Source organism: Carassius auratus, chromosome 3, assembly GCF_003368295.1.
Source record: "Carassius auratus strain Wakin chromosome 3, ASM336829v1, whole genome shotgun sequence".
NCBI lineage: Eukaryota > Metazoa > Chordata > Actinopteri > Cypriniformes > Cyprinidae > Carassius > Carassius auratus.
The window spans coordinates 16,328,976-16,349,998 of NC_039245.1; the positions used below are offsets into that span (position 1 = coordinate 16,328,976).

General features: G+C 36.7%; 2 protein-coding genes across 3 annotated transcripts; one reads left to right on the forward strand and one right to left on the reverse strand.

Annotated features, from left to right (window-relative positions):
• The first annotated feature begins 515 nt into the window (after positions 1 to 515).
• LOC113054884 (ADP-ribosylation factor-binding protein GGA3-like) lies at positions 516 to 8,599 on the forward strand. Its single transcript, XM_026220667.1, has 17 exons — positions 516 to 785; positions 1,535 to 1,619; positions 1,694 to 1,766; positions 1,847 to 1,945; positions 2,175 to 2,298; positions 2,376 to 2,479; positions 2,587 to 2,667; positions 3,018 to 3,155; positions 4,089 to 4,170; positions 4,249 to 4,365; positions 4,441 to 4,692; positions 5,328 to 5,401; positions 5,492 to 5,643; positions 5,832 to 6,115; positions 7,443 to 7,612; positions 7,845 to 7,955; positions 8,097 to 8,599. The coding sequence occupies exons 1-17, from the start codon at positions 737 to 739 to the stop codon at positions 8,205 to 8,207; spliced, it is 2,106 nt and encodes a 701-aa protein (XP_026076452.1). The 5' UTR covers positions 516 to 736; the 3' UTR covers positions 8,208 to 8,599.
• A 3,445-nt stretch (positions 8,600 to 12,044) lies between these two features.
• On the reverse strand, positions 12,045 to 19,421 carry LOC113054909 (nuclear pore complex protein Nup85-like). 2 transcript variants are annotated; one of them, XM_026220712.1, is made up of 19 exons: positions 19,243 to 19,419; positions 18,862 to 18,955; positions 18,630 to 18,786; positions 18,486 to 18,556; positions 18,354 to 18,397; positions 17,040 to 17,109; positions 16,839 to 16,960; positions 16,618 to 16,752; positions 15,664 to 15,786; positions 15,458 to 15,589; positions 14,359 to 14,465; positions 14,197 to 14,280; positions 13,982 to 14,047; positions 13,250 to 13,401; positions 13,056 to 13,173; positions 12,883 to 12,983; positions 12,586 to 12,737; positions 12,328 to 12,417; positions 12,045 to 12,244 (listed from the first exon to the last, which is right to left on the reverse strand). In XM_026220712.1, exons 1-19 carry the CDS (start codon positions 19,273 to 19,275, stop codon positions 12,146 to 12,148), a joined length of 1,950 nt encoding a protein of 649 aa, XP_026076497.1. In that variant the 5' UTR covers positions 19,276 to 19,419; the 3' UTR covers positions 12,045 to 12,145. The 2 variants fall into 2 exon arrangements, with proteins under 2 accessions (XP_026076497.1, XP_026076487.1); XM_026220702.1 differs by having other exon boundaries at positions 18,630 to 18,955; positions 19,243 to 19,421.
• Positions 19,422 to 21,023: the final 1,602 nt, after the last annotated feature.

Here is a 21,023-nt window from a genome sequence, read left to right on the forward strand (position 1 = left end):
CAGTGGGGAGCAGTCTTGGGCTACAGGGATATATGGCTGCCGGCAAGATCTACTACAAATTTTAGTTAAAAATTCTTTACAATGGTCAAGCTTTGTGTTTCCTACTCTATTGTATCACATACTTCATGTTCATTTTTATTTATATGTATTACAACTTAGATATCTTACTGTATATAAAATAACTGAATAAAATTAATAGTCCAATTTTCCTCATTTAGACAGCTCATACAGTTGTGTCCCCATAATTTAATGGTTAAATAAACGTACTAAACAATGCTTTATATATTAAAAATTATTCAATATAATAATAAAAATAATTGTTTTACCATCATTACGGTTCTTCATCTCAACCCTGATGTGTGGGACCCATCATTAAAGATCTTTTTTGCATGAAAATTCTATTCTATATTATAATGTAGCATAAACCAAAAATAGCACCTTAAAGATTTTAGTTTGACTTTTATTTTGTAATCCTGCAAGACTCGTACTGCCCGTGACTTTTATTCTGTAATCACCAGAGGCGTCTAAATCAAGGACCTCCATACAGGCAGCTGATGATACTGCCAGCTGATACACTATTCATAAAAAAAAAAAAATAGATAAAGCAGCATTTTGTCGCTGCAAACCTGTTCGGATGGAACAGAGGATGGTTGCATTTATTATAGTCAGTATAATTTGACGAATGTCGGTGTAATTTAAGGAGGAAATGCGTGAGTTTATGGAGTCAAAGCTTTAAATGAGGATCATGGCGTTTCCGGAGGGAGAATCACTCGAATCCTGGCTCAGTACGTGCATTATTATAATTTGCATTTCATAATAGATGTAAAGAACACTGCTGTGTAATGTCTTCACTGCGTGCATTAATACAGACTCATCTGACGCGCTTGTTACAGCGGAATTTCGATTCATACTATGACGAAGATCTTCTCATGAATATTAATTTTCTCATATTGACGTTGCCTGGTAACCTTCTCGGGGCGTCCAATTATGATGGATGAATAATATCAAAGAGCTAAGACTTCACCATAGTAGGATTCGTTAATTCACCAGCGTCTGCCTTCCAGCCAATCAGATATTCCCGCTGTACAAACGTCAAGGCCATTTATTAATATTCATGAGTCAAGCCTTCAGTATAGTATAACTTATAAATTCAAAATGCATGTTGTCCGTCAAATCTGACGATCATGAGTCCAGATGTAGGATGTGTTCAGACCCAGAGCTTCGCGATTCACTGGAACGATTACTAATTAACCATTTAAATTATGATTTTATCCAGTGTGTCAAGTGTGTATAAGCATGATAATAAATTATTTTCTCGTCATGCACCATGAGCATACTATGTAAATACAATTGTATGTAAATATGCTTATATCATACATATATAGCACGGTAAATATATTTTTATTGAAATACCGTTGGTATTATTGATATGCATCCCTGTGATTGGCCCTCACACTGTTGTGCCAGTGTATCACAGACACAGAGCTCAACGGGGCGATTGTTTGGCCCTTACGGTGATGTGTGTCCTCCACAGACAAAGCCACACACCCGACCAACAGACAGGAGGACTGGGAATACATAATCGGGTTTTGTGACCAGATCAATAAGGAGTTGGAAGGGTAAGCATGGGTAAACCTACATGACTGTAAACTACAGGATCCTCTTCTCTAACAGTGTTTGTGTGTGTTTGTAGTCCTCAGATAGCTGTGAGACTCCTGGTTCACAAAATCCATTCTCAAGAATGGGAAGCTCTTCAAGCTCTGACGGTGAGGGATGTTTTAACGCTAGTTCACCATTGATGCTTTGAGTTTTTCACATATGATATGATGATTTTGTGTCTCTGCAGGTATTAGAGGCATGTATGAAGAACTGTGGGCGGAGATTTCACAATGAAATAGCCAGATATCGCTTTTTAAATGAGCTGATTAAAGTGGTTTCACCCAAGGTTGGTGTTTTTTCTACCAAGACAGATTTTTTTGAGGGTTACCCACAACTTGGAATAAAATTTGAAAATATCTTGAGCTTGTACAGACCTTATTTCAAACATTTAAACAAAAACCAATTAAATTCAAGATGTTGAAATCAGAAGTTCAAATATGTGACCTTGTTCCTGGTTTTAGGACTGCTTTGTATGTCTAATATGAAACGTATGTTAAAAACTGTGTGTGTTTCAGTATATGGGGGACAGTGTTTCTGAAAAAGTGAAGAATAAGATCATTGAGATGTTGTACAGCTGGACGGTGGCGTTTCCCAATGAGGCCAAGATAGCAGACGCGTACCAGACGCTCAAGAGACAAGGTGAGATTTTACTGACAAACTTTCTGGACTCTTCTCATGAGCGGTCATCTGATTGATGTCGGTTGTGTTTCCTTCAGGACTCGTTATGTCAGACCCAGAATTGACGGTGGACAAAACCCTGATCCCGTCCCCTCCGGCACGGCCCAAAAACCCAGTGTTTGACAATGAGGACATGGGGAAGGTGAGACGTCTGCAACATTTGAATTTAAATATGCTGATTTAGAGGTTTAACTCAATGTGATTTCAATTGATGAATCTACAGTGTGTTGTTCTGTGATTTGATGACAGTTGTTGGCTGAACTTCTGAGAAGCAAAAACCCAGAAGATCTTCAGGAGGCGAACAGACTCATCAAAAACATGGTGAAGGAGGTGAGAGGTTCTACAGACACGATGGAGATATTGATCTGACATTTAACGAAGAAGAGAAGAGCTCCTGTTTATATTACCAAGAAACAGCATTTCCTATTTTACCCCAATGAATCATGATAAACACTGGGGGTGAACAAATAATTTGCAATGGTCTTTTTTCAATGCAGTTAAAGAACTACATTACAATTGAAGCATTTAAAGGGATTTAAGTGAATGCATAAAGAAAAAGGTGGATATCAAAAACAGTTTACAGGTGGTTGCATTTGTTTAAACTATATGAATTCACATTGATTCACACCGATTCTGAATCATAAATCATGTGATGGACTGAATCTGTGTTGTGCATGCAGGACGAGGCCCGAGTGCAGAAAATGACTAAACGCAGCAATACTCTGGAGGAAGTGAACAACAACGTCAAGCTCCTGAGTGAAATGCTGAGTCAATACGACAGGACCCGATCATCAGACGCTGACCGTGAGCTCATCAAGGTGAGATCAGAATCAGTGGACATGTCAAACAACATTTAGAAATGAGCAGACAAAGAAAAGTTAAAGAAATGACTAGTAACTTATACTAAAGTTGAGTTCCTATGCATCAGAGAAATCCCTCCAAGGTTTGAGGTTTGGATGCCTGAAGATTTATGATCAGAGATAATGAAGCAGAGAATCTGACCAGTCTGTCTTTGCATACTCTCTTAATGGTTTTCATAAACAATACATATCATTCAAGCCACTATTGCTTACTAACTGTTGACCGCAGTCTGTCTCCACATGACAGCGTAACACAAAGAGGTCTTGGTTCATCACACGATTTCTCTTAATGGTAGCTCATCATATTTGAGCACACATAGTTGAAAACTTGACTATAATAGTAGAATAACTTGTATAGTTTTACTCACATTGAGTATGCTTAACTAATATTTTGTTTAATAAAAATCTTCCACATTTGTTGCTTGAAACTAGTTTGATCGTGGATCATCACCAGCTTAGCCCTTATATATTTCAATTATTTCTGCTGTGATTATGATAAAGCTTATTAATAGAGCATAACTTATTAATAGAAATAACTTATTGAAAGAAACTAGAAGTATTTATGTTTAATGAACTAATTAAGCAACTGGTTTCCCTGTTGAGACCCAGTGGTTTAGAGGCTCTAACCTGTTTGTTAAAGCTGGTCTTCTAGGTTGACCTCAGCCTTGCTGGATGGTTTCCCATCTGATCAACCACCTAAACCAACTTTAACCATTTAGAAAATCATACAATTTCCGCACACTAGGGGTTACCAATATGACGGTGTGGCGGCTTCACTTTCATGATGTCATGAGCAATCCAGTAATAGATCAGTGGATCTGATGCTTGAATAATTAAGTTGATGTAACCATGACAGCGGCGCTCACATGTGACCTGACGTCTTGTGTCCAGGAGCTGTATGAGCGCTGTGATAAACTCCGACGCACCGCGTTCAAACTGGCCACTGAAGCAGAGGACAACGACTCCAGTTTGGGTAAATGGCGTGATGCTCAGCTCTACTCTCAGGGAAAGATGTTTATTTGAAATGTTTATTATTTTTCTGATCCTGTAGGTGACATTCTCAAGGCAAACGATGATTTGTCCAGAGTAATCAGCTCTTATAAACGAATCGTAGAAGGACAGGCAGACGACGGGGACGGTGAAGATCTCAGACCAGCTGCTAGTGAAGGTGGATGATTGATATTTTGATAATCACATTTTCCTCTGACATAATATTAATAATGACACATTGTTGTTCTCTCAGGACGTGAGACCACGGGCACTTTGATTGATCTGGCTGGACTGGATGAACCTTCCTCTCCCCCGACCGTCCCCCCTCCTTCTCTTCCTCCTCAGGTCCTGTCAGCCAATCCCACGGCCTCGTCCATCCCCGTGCTGCCGCCTCCTCCTCGCCGATTGGCCGGCGGTCACAGCAGTCAGACGAGCAGCCCCAGTCACAAACCACCTGAGCAGCAGAACTCTCTCTCCCTGCTGGACGATGAACTCTTGTCTCTCGGTAATAAATCTCTTTTCAATTGTTGTGATGCCCCTAAAGAAGTATGCCGAGAGGTCATGTGATGCGTTTACACGGTACCCTACATAACTGTGGTAAAATCACTTATAAAAAAAAAACCTCTTGGGCTTTATAAAATGGCATCAACAAAAAACACCTATTAAGTACATAAATAATATAAATAAAAGCTTGATAATGTTTGTCGAAATTAATGTAATTTTTGATAATAATATTAAAATAAAATATTGTAAAGCATATAAAAAACATGTTTAGTAAATAAAATTGTAATTGATAAAATAATATAATTATGATAAATATAGTTATATAGTTATTTTAAATGTTTTTTATTAATAATAATTATTGTTATTAATAATATTGCAATACAAATATTAATAGTGCTAGGTAAATAAATTTTTTTGATAAATAACTATTTTATCATTAATTATGTTTAAATTATAATTTTGAAAAAATAATAAAATAAATAATAATAATAAATTAATAATAATAAATACAATTTTAAAACCAAGGTTCATTAAAATAAGAATAATATTCTTTTAAAATTCTTCCACCAATTCTAGCATGGTTTTCATGATATTACTGTTTATAAGCAATATAACATGCTTAAATGTGTTTCTCAGGACTGAATGATCCTCCCACTGTGCCAAACAGACCAAAGTTGGATGAGTTGTCTGGTCAGTGGACGTCTCTACAGGTAGGACACACAAAACCACTTGGACTTACAGATGTTCAAGGCATGTGTGGAATGTTAAGAGAGATGATTGAGTCAGTCTCTTGCGGTCAGGCTCCTGATGCGGGCCTGGACCTGTTTGGGAGCTTCTCGGCACCGAGCGCTGTCTTTCCAACAACACACACACCTGCACAAGCCTCACACACACTGGCCGTCAGTCAGGGGCTGCAGGACCTCTCTATGCTGGACTTTGGAGGTGGAAAGAGGTACAGATCTGCTCTAAAACAGCCCCTCAAACCAGCTTAAAGTGGTTTTCACATGTAGACCGTTTCATGTCAGTCACTTATGAGGCTCCATGATGTTATTAAGCTCCTTTAGAAGGGAGATGCCGATGTAGATCGCTTATTTGAGTATATAAATTAGATTTCAGCTCATCTTCTTCTGTCTTCCACAGTGTCTCTGGTCTGAGTGGCATTGCTGGAGGTACTTTTGGTCTTTCTGGAGGTGTGATGGGCTCCGCAGCTGCCCCTCTTCAGTCCACTAACCCGTTTGTGAGCGCGGCGGCACCCAGCTCGCCCGCTGTGGCCCGGGCTCAGGTGGTGACGGGCGGCTCGGCTCCAGGCAGCCCTTTCTTTCAGCCCTTCTCTTCTCCATCTCACTCGCTTCAGAGCAGCCCAGCGCGGAGCTCAGACCCCAGCCTCTCCAACCTAAACGTCCCGCTCGAGTCCATCAGACCCAGTGAGTGACCACAGCCTGAATCTGAATGAGTCTGACGAGTCGCCTAATTCAACGGATGATTCTGTTTTTAATTCTGAAATGATTAAAGCCCCATTCACACCAAGAAGTATAACTATAAAGATAACGATATTAGTATCCGCATCCGAGAACGATATCGTCTGTTTATTCCAAGCGAACGCTCGTCTGCTCTCAACTCGTGATAGCAGGATTGATTCTGATTGGCTGTCAATGTTTGTATTGTTCATCAGCTGGAAAAAATCTTCCTGAAAGTGATTCCAATGATATCGTTTCTCTATGCCTTTATCGTTACAGCTGTGATATGGACTCTTCTTTAATACTGAGAATGAATTTTAGAACTATATCTTTATCATTATCTTTACAAGTCATCATCCTTGGTGTGAACGGGCCTTAATTAATTACACTAACAGGAAGTGAAGCATTATACTTAAAAAAAAAAATAATAATAATGATATAAGATAATAATTCTTCTTGAAAATGTCAAAATGCTAACAAATAAATTAAACTCTTAATTACTATGTTACATATTATAGGGTTTTAAAAGGGTTAGTTCATCCAAAAATAAAAATTATGTCATTAGTAACACTCATGTCGTTCCAAACCAGTGAGACAGTTTAAGATATTTTAGATTTAGTCCGAGACAAAAAAAAAACATCTTCAAAGTAGTCCATGTGACATCAGAGGCTCAGTTAGAATTTGTTGAAGCATCGAAAATACATTACAATACAATTTATTGGTCCAAAAATAATAAAAGTCTTCTCTTCCGGGTCTGTTGTGAGTGCGTTCACGACGCTGCTGACGTGTTTTCTTTGTTATTGGGTGCGCCAGAAAACACGTCAGCAGCGTGATACGTCACTGCAGCGCTGTGGACTACTTTGATGATGTTTTTCTTATCTTTCTGGACATGGACAGTATACCATACATTCATTTTCAGTGGAGGGACTGAGAGCTCTCGGACTAAATCTAAAATATCTTAAACTGTGTTCAGAAGATAAACGGAGGTCTCACGGGTTTGGAACAACATGAGGGTAAGTTATTAATTACATAATTTTTTTTTTTCATTTATTATTTCTGTGGACTAAAATGTGTCCCATAAAGGTTTTGTGCTTCCCAATTCATACAAAATTTTAATCTCAATTTGACTATATTATAATCTATAAGCTTGATATTTTTTTTATTAAAATATGACATTATAGTTTATTATTATGACTATGATACAACTTATAAGTATCTTTTTCAAGTCATCCTGCAGCTTATCTAGTTAAGCTGTAACTGAGCTGTAACTCAGTGTTTCTGCTGGTGTCCTCAGGTAAAGTCTTACCTGTGACCATGTACGATAAGGACGGAGTCCGTGTTCTTCTGCACTTTGCGATGGACTGTCCACCGGGTCGACCGGACGTCCTGGTCATGGTGGTGTCGTTGCTCAACACGGCGCCGTTACCTGTGCGAAGCATAGTGCTGCAAGCAGCTGTGCCCAAGGTACGCCCTCCTCCGCTGCCAACACAGATTTACACAGAGATTTTACATCAATTGTTCATTTGAATCGGTTCTTTTTAATGATTCAGTTGAACCAATGCACAACATTCCTTTCACTATAAAATATAAAGTGCCACAGAGATTTCTGGAAACATGTTAGTTTGATGACTCTCAGAAGTTCTTCAAGGGACTTTAACGTGACCGTTTACCCTGTATTGTGTTGTGTTTGTGTCAGTCTATGCGAGTGAAGCTTCAGCCTCCATCAGGTGCAGAGATCCCGCCCTTTAACCCCATCCTGCCCCCCGCATCCATCACTCAGGTCATGCTGCTCGCCAACCCACTCAAGGTGATTATAAAAAAGGAGGGGAATAAATAATAAAACAATCCAACCAATCAAATTGTGCCAGCACTTTGATTCTCCTCTAAGGAATCTTTTACATGAAGGTTTACTTGTGTGTGTGTGTGTGTGTGTGTGTGTGTGTTTCAGGAGCGTGTGCGTTTGCGCTATAAGCTGACGTATCTTCTGGGAGAGCATCAGTATTCGGAGGTGGGAGAGCTGGATCAGTTTCCTCCAGCGGACAGATGGGGGTCCCTGTAGATTTACCTCGCCGTTTGCCTGCTTCAACTCTTAAATGTTCATTCCCAAGTATCAGCATTCATTTGTTTTCAGTCAGTGTTTTACTGTAGGCTTGTGAAGCAGTATTCGATGCTTGATGTTTGCTGGATATTAATACAGTAACAAAACATCAGTGACACACATGATGGTCTGAAGCGGACACACACGGTTCAGAGATGCTCTTAAAACGGTTTACCATGGTAATCATAGTTTCTGTCAAAATACCATAGTAAAACAATAACTAACTGGCAGTTTCAACAAACACTACAACGATTTGTTTAAAAAAGTAAATTTTAAAAAATCCTTTAATTTGAGAAATAAGCTAGATATCTTGAATGATTTATGAATTAATTTAGACTTAATTTACCACCTCTTACCAGTGACATTTTATTGTTATAGAGATAATATAATAGTTGTTTTTATAAGATTATAATATTTTGTATTTAATTTTCATTGTAATTTTTAAGTTTTAGTAAATAGTTTTTGTTTTGTCATTTATGTTTTTTTTTTCTCTCCATTTATAGTTTTTATTTGTATTTCCATTTTTTAAGTTACTTTAGTTCATTAAGTTAAAGTAAATGGAAATGAGAAATTTGTGAAATTTATAGAAAAGAAATTATGGTTTTAGTTTAACCCTAGTTATACATACATGCATGCATGCATACATAGATAATTTTATGTAATTTTTATGTCTATAAAGTTTTCATGTCTGAAGTTTTGGTAACAGGTTTGCAAAAATCTGTTTAGTTTAGTGGCTCTTTCCATTGACTACATGTTGAGAAATTTTCAAGCACTAGTACCTATGGTATTTTGAAGTAAACTATGGTAAATGTTGGTAAGCTCAGAAGCCGAGCTGATGCTGATGGTGTCACATGACCTCGCCGCTGTCCGTGGAGTGTATTTAACCGTGATTTCACTGTTCAGACAGTGCTAGATGTTCTTGCGCTCTTCAAAACAAAGAAGCCGTAGAACTTTGCTGTTTCTAGAACTAAATGATTCATTTCCCGCAAACTTCAGCTCTCTAAGTCACGAAGCATCAGAACGAATGTACCTGCAGTCAAACGAGTTTACACGGAGGACGCTTTGAGTTTACACGCATAATGTCAGAGTAGCATTATGTTGTCCATTTTGAGTTTTTATCTGCCTGTGTCATAGTTCAACGGTTTCTGTTTTTATTTATTGCTGCTACTGGAACGTTTGGACTCAAGTTTCAGCATTACAGTCTGTCTCTGATAGTCGGCAGCTTTTATTGACCATTTTAGATTTATTTATATAATTGTGGCATATTTATATAGTGTTTTTGCGATGAAGATCTTGATGGAGGATGAACTGTAATGATTAGCACAGTTCATCATAAGTCTGATTGGAGATGTGTTTTGGTAAAGTGGAGGCATCAGCAGTCAGTCCTCCAAGCGTTTCACGTGATTTGATTCTTTTAAGCACTGTAGCAGGGCAAATGAGCATTTATTAAATAAGATAAAGGCCTCATGTGATTTTAGTCCCAAACAAAACTTAATGTGTCCGAGCAGAAGAAGAGGACAACTGCTCCTCTGAAGTGAGCAAACCGTACAGTTCATTACGATCATGTGTTTAGACTCTGGTATCACACAAAAAATGACTTGTATTTCACCCACAGAAACAAAACAAATCATATTTTGCATAAAGAAAAGTTTTTTCTTTTTTTATCCCTGTACGAAAATATAACAACTTAATTTTGGGGTAAACTTGAAAGCGTTTTCGGTCCTAAAACAGTTTTAATATAGCAAAATATGTCGCCTTATTGATTTCGGGGTGAATTCTTGGTGGTTTTTGAGTTTGATGAGATTCATCTGCTTCATGGCTGTGAATCTTGTGTGTTTGAACACATTGCACTGTATTTCTGGACATCATGGAGCATCTCTGCTGATTCTGTCTGATGTGTTTCAGGATCTGAAGGTCTCAGAGCTTCATTGTGCATCTGCATCAAAGTGTTTCGAGTATTTCTGAGGAACCTTGTCTGTGTATTATTATGAGTCGTGTCTCCTTTTAAGACTCAAAGCCTCATCAGGTCTGAAGTTGATGACAGAGATGGTTTAAGAGGACTCATTAAAATATGTGGAACAAAAGTAGACCTTTGTAAAAGTTATTATAGATGATGATGATGTAGATGAAGCACTGCTCTGGTGTTTAATAGTGATTCCATCATGTGTACTGCGCGCCATTAAAGACTTTATCAAACGGATTTACCTGCATAGTTTTCTTCTTTACCTGTTTCCTCATGGGTTGGAAATTAGTAATCCCTCTGCTTTTCAACATAAAGAGGCAATTTTCACAATGTAGTCATTTCATGAAAGTTGTAATCAAGTATTGGCTTAAATTTACTCTCATTGTCTATCGTTTCATTCAGAAATATGCCAGAATGAAAAAGAAAATGGGATGCAAGCACCCCGAACTTAATGTTGATCTGCATATACTAATTATACAGCCTAATTAAATTTAGAGTCTGAACTGCAGCTGCTATGAGATGTGACATTTGTAAATGATTCAAAATAATAAATGGAGAAGATGGGTGTCTAACCTTCTTTTCCCGCTGTGAAAGACGGATTTATGAGATTTACCTCTTCTTCTGAACCCCTGATGTTGTTTTGCTCATCTATTTTTGTGAAGTGATAGCTGTTTGTCACAACTGTACAATAGAGTTTTGCTGCTCACCCTAAGCGTCACGCAAACGGTCAATAACGGTCTTTTTTTTTTCAAAACGCGCGCTTCAGTGACGTCATTACAACGAGCGCGCGGTTTTAGGAATGTTTCTGATTGGCTGTCTGTCTTTGTAGTTTATCAGCGGGACAAATTTGCTCTTTTAGTGAATCCAATATCGTCCATCTGTCGATATTGAAAATTAATAATTTCCGTTCTTTTCTTAAAGTTAGAATGACCGCTGAAATGCAGGTGAATAGAGTAAAAAAAAAAAACCTAAAGAGTTATACTTACCAAGTTGATTGTTTACATTGATTATTATAATAAAAAAAAAAGTAAGTTTTCAAAAATTTTGTTGAAATATGCAAATTATGCATTAATGAAATGTCGCCAATTTTTCATAAATTTCTAGTACAAAAATCTGAACACTGGATGAAGTCAGTTTCAAAAATTCTTGTTTATTTATTTTTTTGACATATTAGTCAAATGTTTTTACAGAGAGAATTCTGGGTATCTCTTTTTGTCACTGCATAATTCAGAAAATACTTTGAACAGCCAGAAAACAATATATTTTCACAATTTTGGGGAATTCAAATGTTTTATATAGTCAAGAAAATTATATATGAACACATACCTCTGTAAAAACCTTCAGAATGTAGACTGAATAAATATGTAAAGTTTGGTGTGTGTGTGTGTGTGTAAGTGCCACCAAAGCGGAGATTTATGGCTCAGTGGAGGAGAAAAAAACTCATTTTGAGAAAATGGCATTTAAATATATTATTGTAATTGAAATATTTTGACACAAATAGATAAAGTGGTATAAAAGAAACACTTAACAGTGTCATTTGGATGTTTTCTTTCCATAAGTCTGAAAAAACAACTTTATGAAAAGCCATAAAACCCAAAATCTAAAAATGGACAGATGCATGAAAAAACTGTTTTTGCCTGCAGCGTCTCCCTTAATGCAAATGCTACTTAAATCAACCCCATGCTGAGGTTTCTTGCATAGTTTTTTCTATCCCTGTATAATGCTTACAGTTGATAGGTTAAGTTGATGTACCTCAAATTCTAATTCAATAGAGCATGAGCAATCAAGTTTTCCCTCAGAAGAAGAAGAAGAAGTTAATAAGGAAGACAAACTAGTTTTTTGCAAATACTGGAAAAAGTTTTATAAAAGAAGTCATGTTTGTGAATTATGTACAGGACACAAAGAGAGTGAAAAACAGCTGGATGATCAGATGAATTTATGTTTCTATTGTTCCCTCTTTGACGATGGCCATGGCCAGGTTACGGGCCAGAGCCAGTCGCAGGAGCTCCGTCTTCGTGGACTCGATGTCTTCATCCTGAAACACAGAAGAAACACATCCTGTTTCACAACCAAACATGATAATGAGCATCTCTGGGATGTTCTAGAGAGGATTCGTACCTGGTCTGTGGTGTTCGAGGCTTTGGTTCCTGAGTTCAGCTCCTCCAGACAGGACATGAGCTCATACGTCTGATCCACGGAGAAGATCACCTTTACATGAGAACAAACGGAGGCATTTAAACGAAACCCCACAGATGAATGCTAAACACCTTTATGGTTTAAGCTGCAATAGTACAGCTCAACCGGTTGAAGCTCTGTAGCCAAATACTCATTGTTTCTACTCATTTCTCGACTCCAGTAAAATGTGAGTGTCTTGACCTCTTTCTGCTCCAGCAGCGGCAGCGCGTCGGTCAGCAGCGTCATCCACAGACCGCGAGGGGCGATCCTAGCCGTCATCAGGGACAGCAGGAGTCTGGCGGCCTCGGAGAAACGGTTCTCACCGTAGAGCCTGTGAAACTCACGGTACTTTCCTGTAAACGCACACACACAGTCATGCATCTCATGGATATGGGACATTAGAAACCATTTGGACGTCTTTTAAAGTGAAACAGTATGTTAGAAAAGAAAAACATCCTTTTATCAATTGGGAATTGGCGTCGCTATCTCATATTGTACCTAAAAACGTGAGTCTGTCACTGAGCAGCATGGCAGGACCCAGATTATCCAACAAATCCAGGTCCGTGAAAGAGCCTCTGTTACAGTAATCCTGAAGAAACCTGTGGGATACGAAGCATGGGTTAGCTAAAAGAGCAGTCGAACAGCATCTAGACAGATGGACGGTGTGTAACCTCTCAGAGATGAGTGTAGCGAACGCAGCGTCTTTGGCTCGGATGCTCCAGGACAGAGCAGATCCCAGGCGGTTGTTCCTCAGAGCTCTCTTAGCCATGATCTTACAGATACTGCGCACTGAAACACACACGGATCAATGACTTCTGGAGACAATGACTCAAGAGGAGGACGAGCTTGTGAAGCGGTCACTCACCCTGTTCACTCATCTGTCGGTCCTCACAGATCCGCAGGACTTTAACAGCTTTACGTTCAGTGTCGAGAGGGACTCTCTCGATCTGCAGCTCCAGATACACACGGCCGAACTCAGGACAGTGATCGAAATAATCCACTGCCAGCTGCCACAGACTAACACACACACACACACACACACACACACACGTATGAAGAGTACATTACTCTGAGCAGTTCAGAACTGGATGAATCAAGAGTCAAGAATATGTGAGTCATATAGAAAGATAATTACAGTAAATGTCAATTCAAATAATTATATTCATATACAATGATGATAAATTATATACTGACAAATTAACTAAATAATTTAATTTATTATATATTATTTTATAATATTAAATACAATTATTGTCAATTATTATAAGTTAACTCAAATGTTTATTATATATAATAAATGTATCTAAAATTATGAAATGTATCTAAAAATATATATATTAACATTATTTAATTGTATAAAAATATTGTATTTTAAATATAATCTCATAATACTTATTTTATAAATATTTATATTTTGCATGAAGAAAATAAAGTAATGCTTTACAAAGCTATAAATATATATATATATATATATATATATATATATATATATATAGACTTCATAATTTTTTTTTTCTTTTAAGGTGAAGTGTGATCTAGCCTAGTTTATGAGACTGAAATCTTTTGTCTTCAGAGATCAATAATGGGTTTTAATCACCTGTGATGTGTGAAGAGACCCGAGGCGTACTCCAAAACCAGAAACTCACGCAGATTAGACCCAAAACTACAAACACAACCAGAACAGCAAGGTGAGCATCACATCAACCAGAACCTTCTCAAAGAGCCAGGTGGATCTGTAAGCTTCTACATATATGAATGGGAATATGACAGTGTCATAGTGTGCAATCGTCTGATGTGAGGTGAGACACGCACTGGAGGTTGTGCGACTGCAGGAGTTTGCAGTGATCCAGCAGATCTGTCAGATGAGCCACGAACCACCAGTTGTTGAGCGCGATGCTGCAGGAACAGCACACACCTGTGTTAGTTTGGAGATGAATGTGTGTGTGTGTGTGTGCTGAGAGAGAGTTAACACACCTGCAGTCTTTGATCACCTGATGCAGGTCGAACTCGAAGGCCGACAGCAGGATGATGTCCAGAGGCTCCGGAGACGCCCGTGGACCCAGAAACATGTTCATGCTCGACTGAAACACCAACACAAGCTCAGTATGATACATGGAGATTTATACACTGTTAAATCCATCAAATCAAGTCTGGATATCATTGCATGACTAATTCTCAGCTGTTTGTGTGATATCTGGCAGCTTTACTTGTGCCTCATGCAGAGTTATTATAGTTACAGCACACTAAACCCAGAAAACTATTTGTTACTTACAAAATACATTTAAGCTGAAATAAAATCTAAATATATATATATGTATAAATTTCAGCTAGCTGTCAAAGCAACATTTCTCATTTTCATTTAATTTGACATATATATATATATATATTGTTTTTTTATATATATAATAACTTATTGAAAATATTGAAAAAAATTTAACTGATGTAAAATTATTATTATAGTATTAAAAAACACTAGTTGTCAATGCTCCATTTTTCATTTTCTTTAACTTGATGTACCAAAATAACTAAAACAAAATTAAATTAAATAAATAATACAAACTATAAAAAAATAACAAATGGAAAAAAAAAAAACTTTAAATAAATTAAAATGAATACTAATTTAGTTTACTCAAATAAAATAAAATTGAACTGAAATAAAATTAAAAACTTTAAAATATGTTTTTTATTATTTTATTTATTATTATTTTTAAACATTTTATTTCAGCTAATTGTCAGGGCAAGACTTCTAATTTTCATTTACCAATTGAACCCAATGAACCTAATGTAACTAACTAAAACTGGATTAAAAATTTATAAAAACCAGTCACCTTAAAAAAAAAAAAAAAAAAAAAACACAACCAAAAAAAAATAATAATAAAAATTAATCCATTTATTGGAATTTCAATAAAATAGTAAATAATATTTATTTTCAACTAATTTTAATGCAGCTAATTGCCAAGTTTAACTAGATGATCTAAAATAACTCAAACTAAAATTGAAATACAAATGAATAAAAACCAGATAGAAATGTCAAATAAATAAGAAGTGAAATAAGAAGTATAACAGTGTGTACTTGTGCGTAGTAGTGCAGGTCGGGCGGTTTGATGGTGGGCTGAGTGAAGAGCAGCCGTGTGACCAGGAAGTGATACCAGGTGCCCAGCAGCTCCTTCTGCTCCAGTAACGTGTCTTCATCACCCAGCAGGACCTGACAGAGACAGAGTCAGAGTCAGGGGTCACACGCTCTCAGCAGAGGTCACAGCAGAGGTCACGACCCCTCACCTTCACCAGGGTCTCCAGGTGACGGTTCCCAGCGAAGGTGTTGTCTTGAAGACAGCGGTCACACTCCTCGTGCCACTGTCTCCATCTGACATCAAACTCAGTCAGCGTCTGAGCTCCTGTGGGCTGCAACAACAAGCAGCAGCATGCACGCAATTATTTAGTTTTATAAAAACAATGATTTCTAAAGACTGTTGCTGAAGTGATTTACAATCATTCGATTTCACCCCAAAACATAAAATATTGTATTTTACATATAGAAAATGTAGTGTTTACGGTCCATTAATATTTTTGCATTTAAATTTCTCATTGCATTCAAAGTTTTTTTCTGTAGTTCTCAATTGTGAGTCAGTTGTTATAATGCAATCGTTTACATACTTTACATCAGCAAATGAAAGACGGTACAACAAATGTGACAATGTGTAATTAAGATACCACTAATTAAACAACGTATTATACAAAAACAGATTTTATACTTTAAATTGTCAATAAGGTATTATAGATTTGAAATGTACTATAACATTCAAAAGTTTGGGTTCAGAAAGATCAATTCCTTTTTTCTTTTCTTTTTTGTGAGCAGAAGTCTCTTAAAAATATACAAAAATATTGTGAAATATTATTACAATTTCAAAAAACTATTTTCTATGCAGATATGTTTTAAAATGTAATTTATTCCTGTGATGCGCAGCTGTATTTTCAGCTTCAGTGTCACATGATCTTCAGAAATCATTTTGAACAACATTGTAATATTATTTTTTGTTTAATTATTTTTTTGCATTGCAGTATTAAGAATGTAGCCTTTAAAAATGCATTTAATTGTAATGAGTATAATGTAAACATACTACGAAAGCTTAAAAAATATGCTTCATTAAAATATAATTCCTTCTGATTCTGGGGTGAAATAACACCTGTTCTCATCAGCTTTAGGAAAAGTGTAGGGCGTCCTGCTCAACGTACATTAAAGATGGGCATGCTCTGTAACAGGACGTCCATGCGTTTGAACACAGAGCTGCTCTCGGGCCGAAGAGACGCCTGTTTGGACAGCACCTGACGGGCTTCATCCATGCGGCCCTGCAGGACTAAACTGATCACCTGCACACACACACACACACACACACGTAAGGACACGGCTGATGATATGCAGATGTTCTGGAGGTCAGGGGTCGTGTGTGTCGTACCACGTCCCAGTAGGAGCGATGCAGGGCGGGGTTTTCGCTCTGTAACACCTCTCGCGCTCTCGTGTCCACGTCTGACTTGTGCAGACGCACCCAATCCAGCAGCTGCAGCAGCAGAGACCCGGCTGAAACCAGAGAACAAAACCAGGTCAGACAGACTAGAAGAAAAAGGTCTGCTTGAATATTTCAGACGCCTCTCTCTACCTGGAGCCGCATCGATGAACAGAACCTCACACAAGTTCCATATGAGCTCGATCGCCAAGAGGATAGACACCTGGAGAGATCAGACCAGCCTTAACTTCAGTCAAATATTCAGTCAAAATCAAGAGGACAGGACTTTCAGTAGAGATCTGACTGGATCATAACTTTATTTTCATGTTTGCTTATGTGTCCTTGATTATGGCAGCAGAAAGATTGTTTCAGAGGCATTGCAATAAAAAAGACATTAACATACATTAAAATACAGAATGCATCAATGTTTTTATGGTTGGAATAATCATTAAAAACATTATAAAACCTAAAATAATATTTAGAATGCATACATACGGTTTTCATTTGTAATCTAGTGTTTAATCTATCTCTAAAAATGCATGCATATTTTGTTTTAATCTAATGATAAATTTATCTTAAAATAAAGCATTTAATAATATTCAGAATTCATGCATATTTATTTGTTATTGTTGTAAATGTAATAATTTATCTTTATAAAATAAAGCATGCAAAATTATTCTTTAAAAACTATTATAGAATGTATTAATATGTTTAATTCGTTTTTATTTTTCAACTTCAATTTAGGCTTTTAAAAAAATGTGTTGTTTCTTTTTTTGTTTTTATTAATTTTACTTCAGATTTAATATTTATTATGCATGCATACAATTTTAATTTCGCAAACTAAAGTTTAACTTTATAAATGCATGCATATTTTTTGTTATAATCTAATGATTAATTTATCTTAAAATAAAGCATTTAATAATATTCAGAATGCATGCATATTTATTTTTTGTTGTTGTAAATGTAATAATTAATTTATCTTTATAAAATAAAGCATACAAGTTAATTATTCATATATTAATATTATATTATAGAATGTATTAATGTTCCATTTGTTTGTTTCTTTTTGTTTTAATTATAACTTTAGTTTCTGTTTTAGTTTTTTATTCCTTTTATTTCAGATTTAATATTTAGTATGCATGCATATTGCATGCGGTTTTTATCTTGTAATCTAGTGTTTAATCTATCTTTATAAATGCATGCATATTGTTTTGTTATAATCTAATGATTAATTTATCTTAAAATAAAGCATTTAATAATATTAAGAATGCATGCATTTTTTTTATTGTTGTAAATATAATGATTAATTTACCTTTATAAAATAAAGCATGCATAATGATACTTCATATACTCTTATAGAATTTATTTATATGTTTAATTTTTATATTTTCAGTTTTAACAACCACACTGCTCGTACAGATACAATACATCAGTCTGTTTTAAGTTGATGTGGACTCTTGACAGTACCTGATCTCCATACTGCGACGCTAAAGAACCATCTTGTGTTGAAACTGAGAAGAGAAGGAGAGTGTGATCATCTGATGGAGAGCATCCTCTTCCTCGTGTGTGATGTGTGTCGTGTGTCGTGTGTGTGTTTACCTGCGTTCTGCTGCAGCTCCTCCATACAGGCTCGGATCACAGACCTGTAGTTCTTACTGACGCTCACAAACCTGCAGGAGACAGAGACAGATCAGACAGTGTGTACACATCAGTTCGTCCACACTGTCAGGCTGCAGGACTCACTGTGACTTCTTGTTCTTGCTGGGAACGTCCTCTCTGATCTTCTGCAGCCCCACGAAGATGAGATGGGACTCGTTGAAGAGTTTGCGCAGGATGGGAGAGCAGATGTCTTCATCTCTCCTCACGATGTGGACGAACGGAGAGCCTGCAGACCTCGGACCTGAGCACAAACACAACACAAGATGAGCTTCATGTCCTCGTCCCTCTTCAGTGTTTCCCTCGAGGAGGTCAATACCTTGCAGTCGGTAGTTGGTCTCATACACCAACAGATCTCCAGGACCCCACTCAAAACCCAAATGCCTCTGATGAAATCCAGCGCTTGGAATCAGCTGCAAGGATCACATTATTAAATATATGATGCTTTTATTCATGCATGCATGCATACTTACTTATATAATAAAACACACCATTTTACATACATATTATTACACATATATAAACATACCATGGTATTTTAATTTGGTATCTAGTTTAGTAGCCTAATATTGTCTTAAGATGCCCTCAGAGCTAACTTACTTTATATTTTTTCCACACATGCATATTCTTCACATTTACATAAGTGTACCGTGCATTAATATTCATAAGCATAGATGAAAGAGTTTAAATCAGAGGTTACCGTGGGACTGGGCTCTTCATCCACCTCCTCCATAACACCGAGATATTAAATCCTCCTGAAATACCGACGTTTAATGTTGTAATATCTGAAAAACATTCAACACACTCGGCGCTCAGAAACTAGCGCCATGAGTCTGAAGGACCCCTGATGCTCTGCGCGGTTAGTACGACGCACTGAGTGCCTAAACAAAATACGAGTCTCTTTCCAAAACGACCAGTGTTGTAGAATTATCAGCAATATTTAACCTTAACACATGCCATTCATTCACAAATGTTTGTCATGTTTGCACTGTGCACAGTTTTTTGACATAATTTCGCGCTGTTTTCTGGACAACTGGTCGGTCCGAGGACAATTCTGGTGATGTGAATGAACGTAAAGTATTTATCTGATCATTATAAATGCAAAAATGTTACTTATATGTTTTATTTAAAATTGATTTAGCATAAAATTAGGGTCATTATTTGTAAAGCCCAAAAATCTGTTCTACCCATAGACAGTAAAAGGTTCTACCCAGCAAACACAGAACGTTCCCAGTCCGAGGATTAGTTGTTGGGTCACGGTTTTTTTTCTTCTTTTCTTTTTTTTTTTTTTTTAGAACCAAGAAATAAACTTGTGGGAACGTTATAATATAATAACTTTAGTTTAAACTCCGTATGACTTTAAAGTCCAAATGGAATTTATTTACTTTACTAGCTCACATTAGTCTTGATGTGAACAATTAATTCGTGCAAGTTAATCCGTTGAAAAAAAAAAAAACAGTTTGTCTTGTTCATCTTTAATTAAAATCTGAACATTTTCTTCCGACCTAGAATAGCATTACATCTCTGACTACGTCAGTTTGACGGAAAAGTTTTCCGAATTGGAAAGTCCTGGGAATCCTAATGTTAGGGAAATGTTAGATTAATGTTAGAATAACCTTCTACAAACCAAAAACTGTTCTATCTGTGTTAAGAAAACCTTCCTGGCTAACCAAAAACAAACCATAAAAAATAACGTTCTGGCAACCAATAACTTTAGTTTAACATTAGAATAATATTTTGCGAACCAAAAGCTGATGTTCTGGGAACGTTATAATAACTTTAGTTTATCATTAGAATAACATTCTGCGAGCCAAAAACTGTACTTTATATTCTCAAAACTCTCCTGGCTAACCAAAAACAAACCATAAAAAAATACTTGGTAGTGTTTCATTAACTGTATAATCAATGATGTGATGTTATTACTCTAAAAAAACATTTTTTTCATTTGCTGTGTTTTTATTAGTATATATAAATAAAATAACGATTTTGGTACAGCGTGTAGTGTTTCTTTAAGATACTGAACTGTTTTATGTACTGTCCTATAATGCATTTTATTTACTGTCACTTTAATGGGTAAATGTTTCTCATGAGAGGTTCAGAATGGGTTTGCTGCAGATTATATCACACATTTGTTGTAGTTTGCTCACACTCGTTTTAAACTATTAACGAATAAAGGCTGAGGTCCATTCAGCCTGATCTGTGACTGACATGAAGAACAAAATGGCGTCCTTCCCTCCAGTGTGAGGAGAACAGGATCTTTCCCTCAGAATCAACAGAAGAAATAATAAACTCATGGATGTCCACGTCATATATCTGATAACATATGATAATCACGAGGGAAATCACCGTCGTTTTGTGTTATTTTTGTTCATATTTGGCCAAACATTTTTTTTTTCAAGAAAAGACACTGTGCACGAATGCGCGTGCATGTTTCCCCGTCTCCCTGGTCTCGCGCATGACGTCACCCGCTCTGGCCAATCG

Bases quoted from the DNA above. Each gene is read 5' to 3' on its own strand.
- LOC113054884 (XM_026220667.1), top strand. From the start codon at position 737: ATGAGGATCATGGCGTTTCCGGAGGGAGAATCACTCGAATCCTGGCTC. The intron at 2,480-2,586 runs GTGAGACGTCTG...ATTTGATGACAG, and splicing joins ACAATGAGGACATGGGGAAG to TTGTTGGCTGAACTTCTGAG. The intron at 7,613-7,844 runs GTACGCCCTCCT...TGTTTGTGTCAG, and splicing joins TGCAAGCAGCTGTGCCCAAG to TCTATGCGAGTGAAGCTTCA.
- LOC113054909 (XM_026220702.1), bottom strand. From the start codon at position 19,275: ATGGAGGAGGTGGATGAAGAGCCCAGTCCCACG. The intron at 18,398-18,485 runs GTAAACACACAC...TTCTCTTCTCAG, and splicing joins GGAGCTGCAGCAGAACGCAG to TTTCAACACAAGATGGTTCT. The intron at 14,048-14,196 runs GTGCGTGTCTCA...TTGTGTTTGTAG, and splicing joins CTGCAGTCGCACAACCTCCA to TTTTGGGTCTAATCTGCGTG.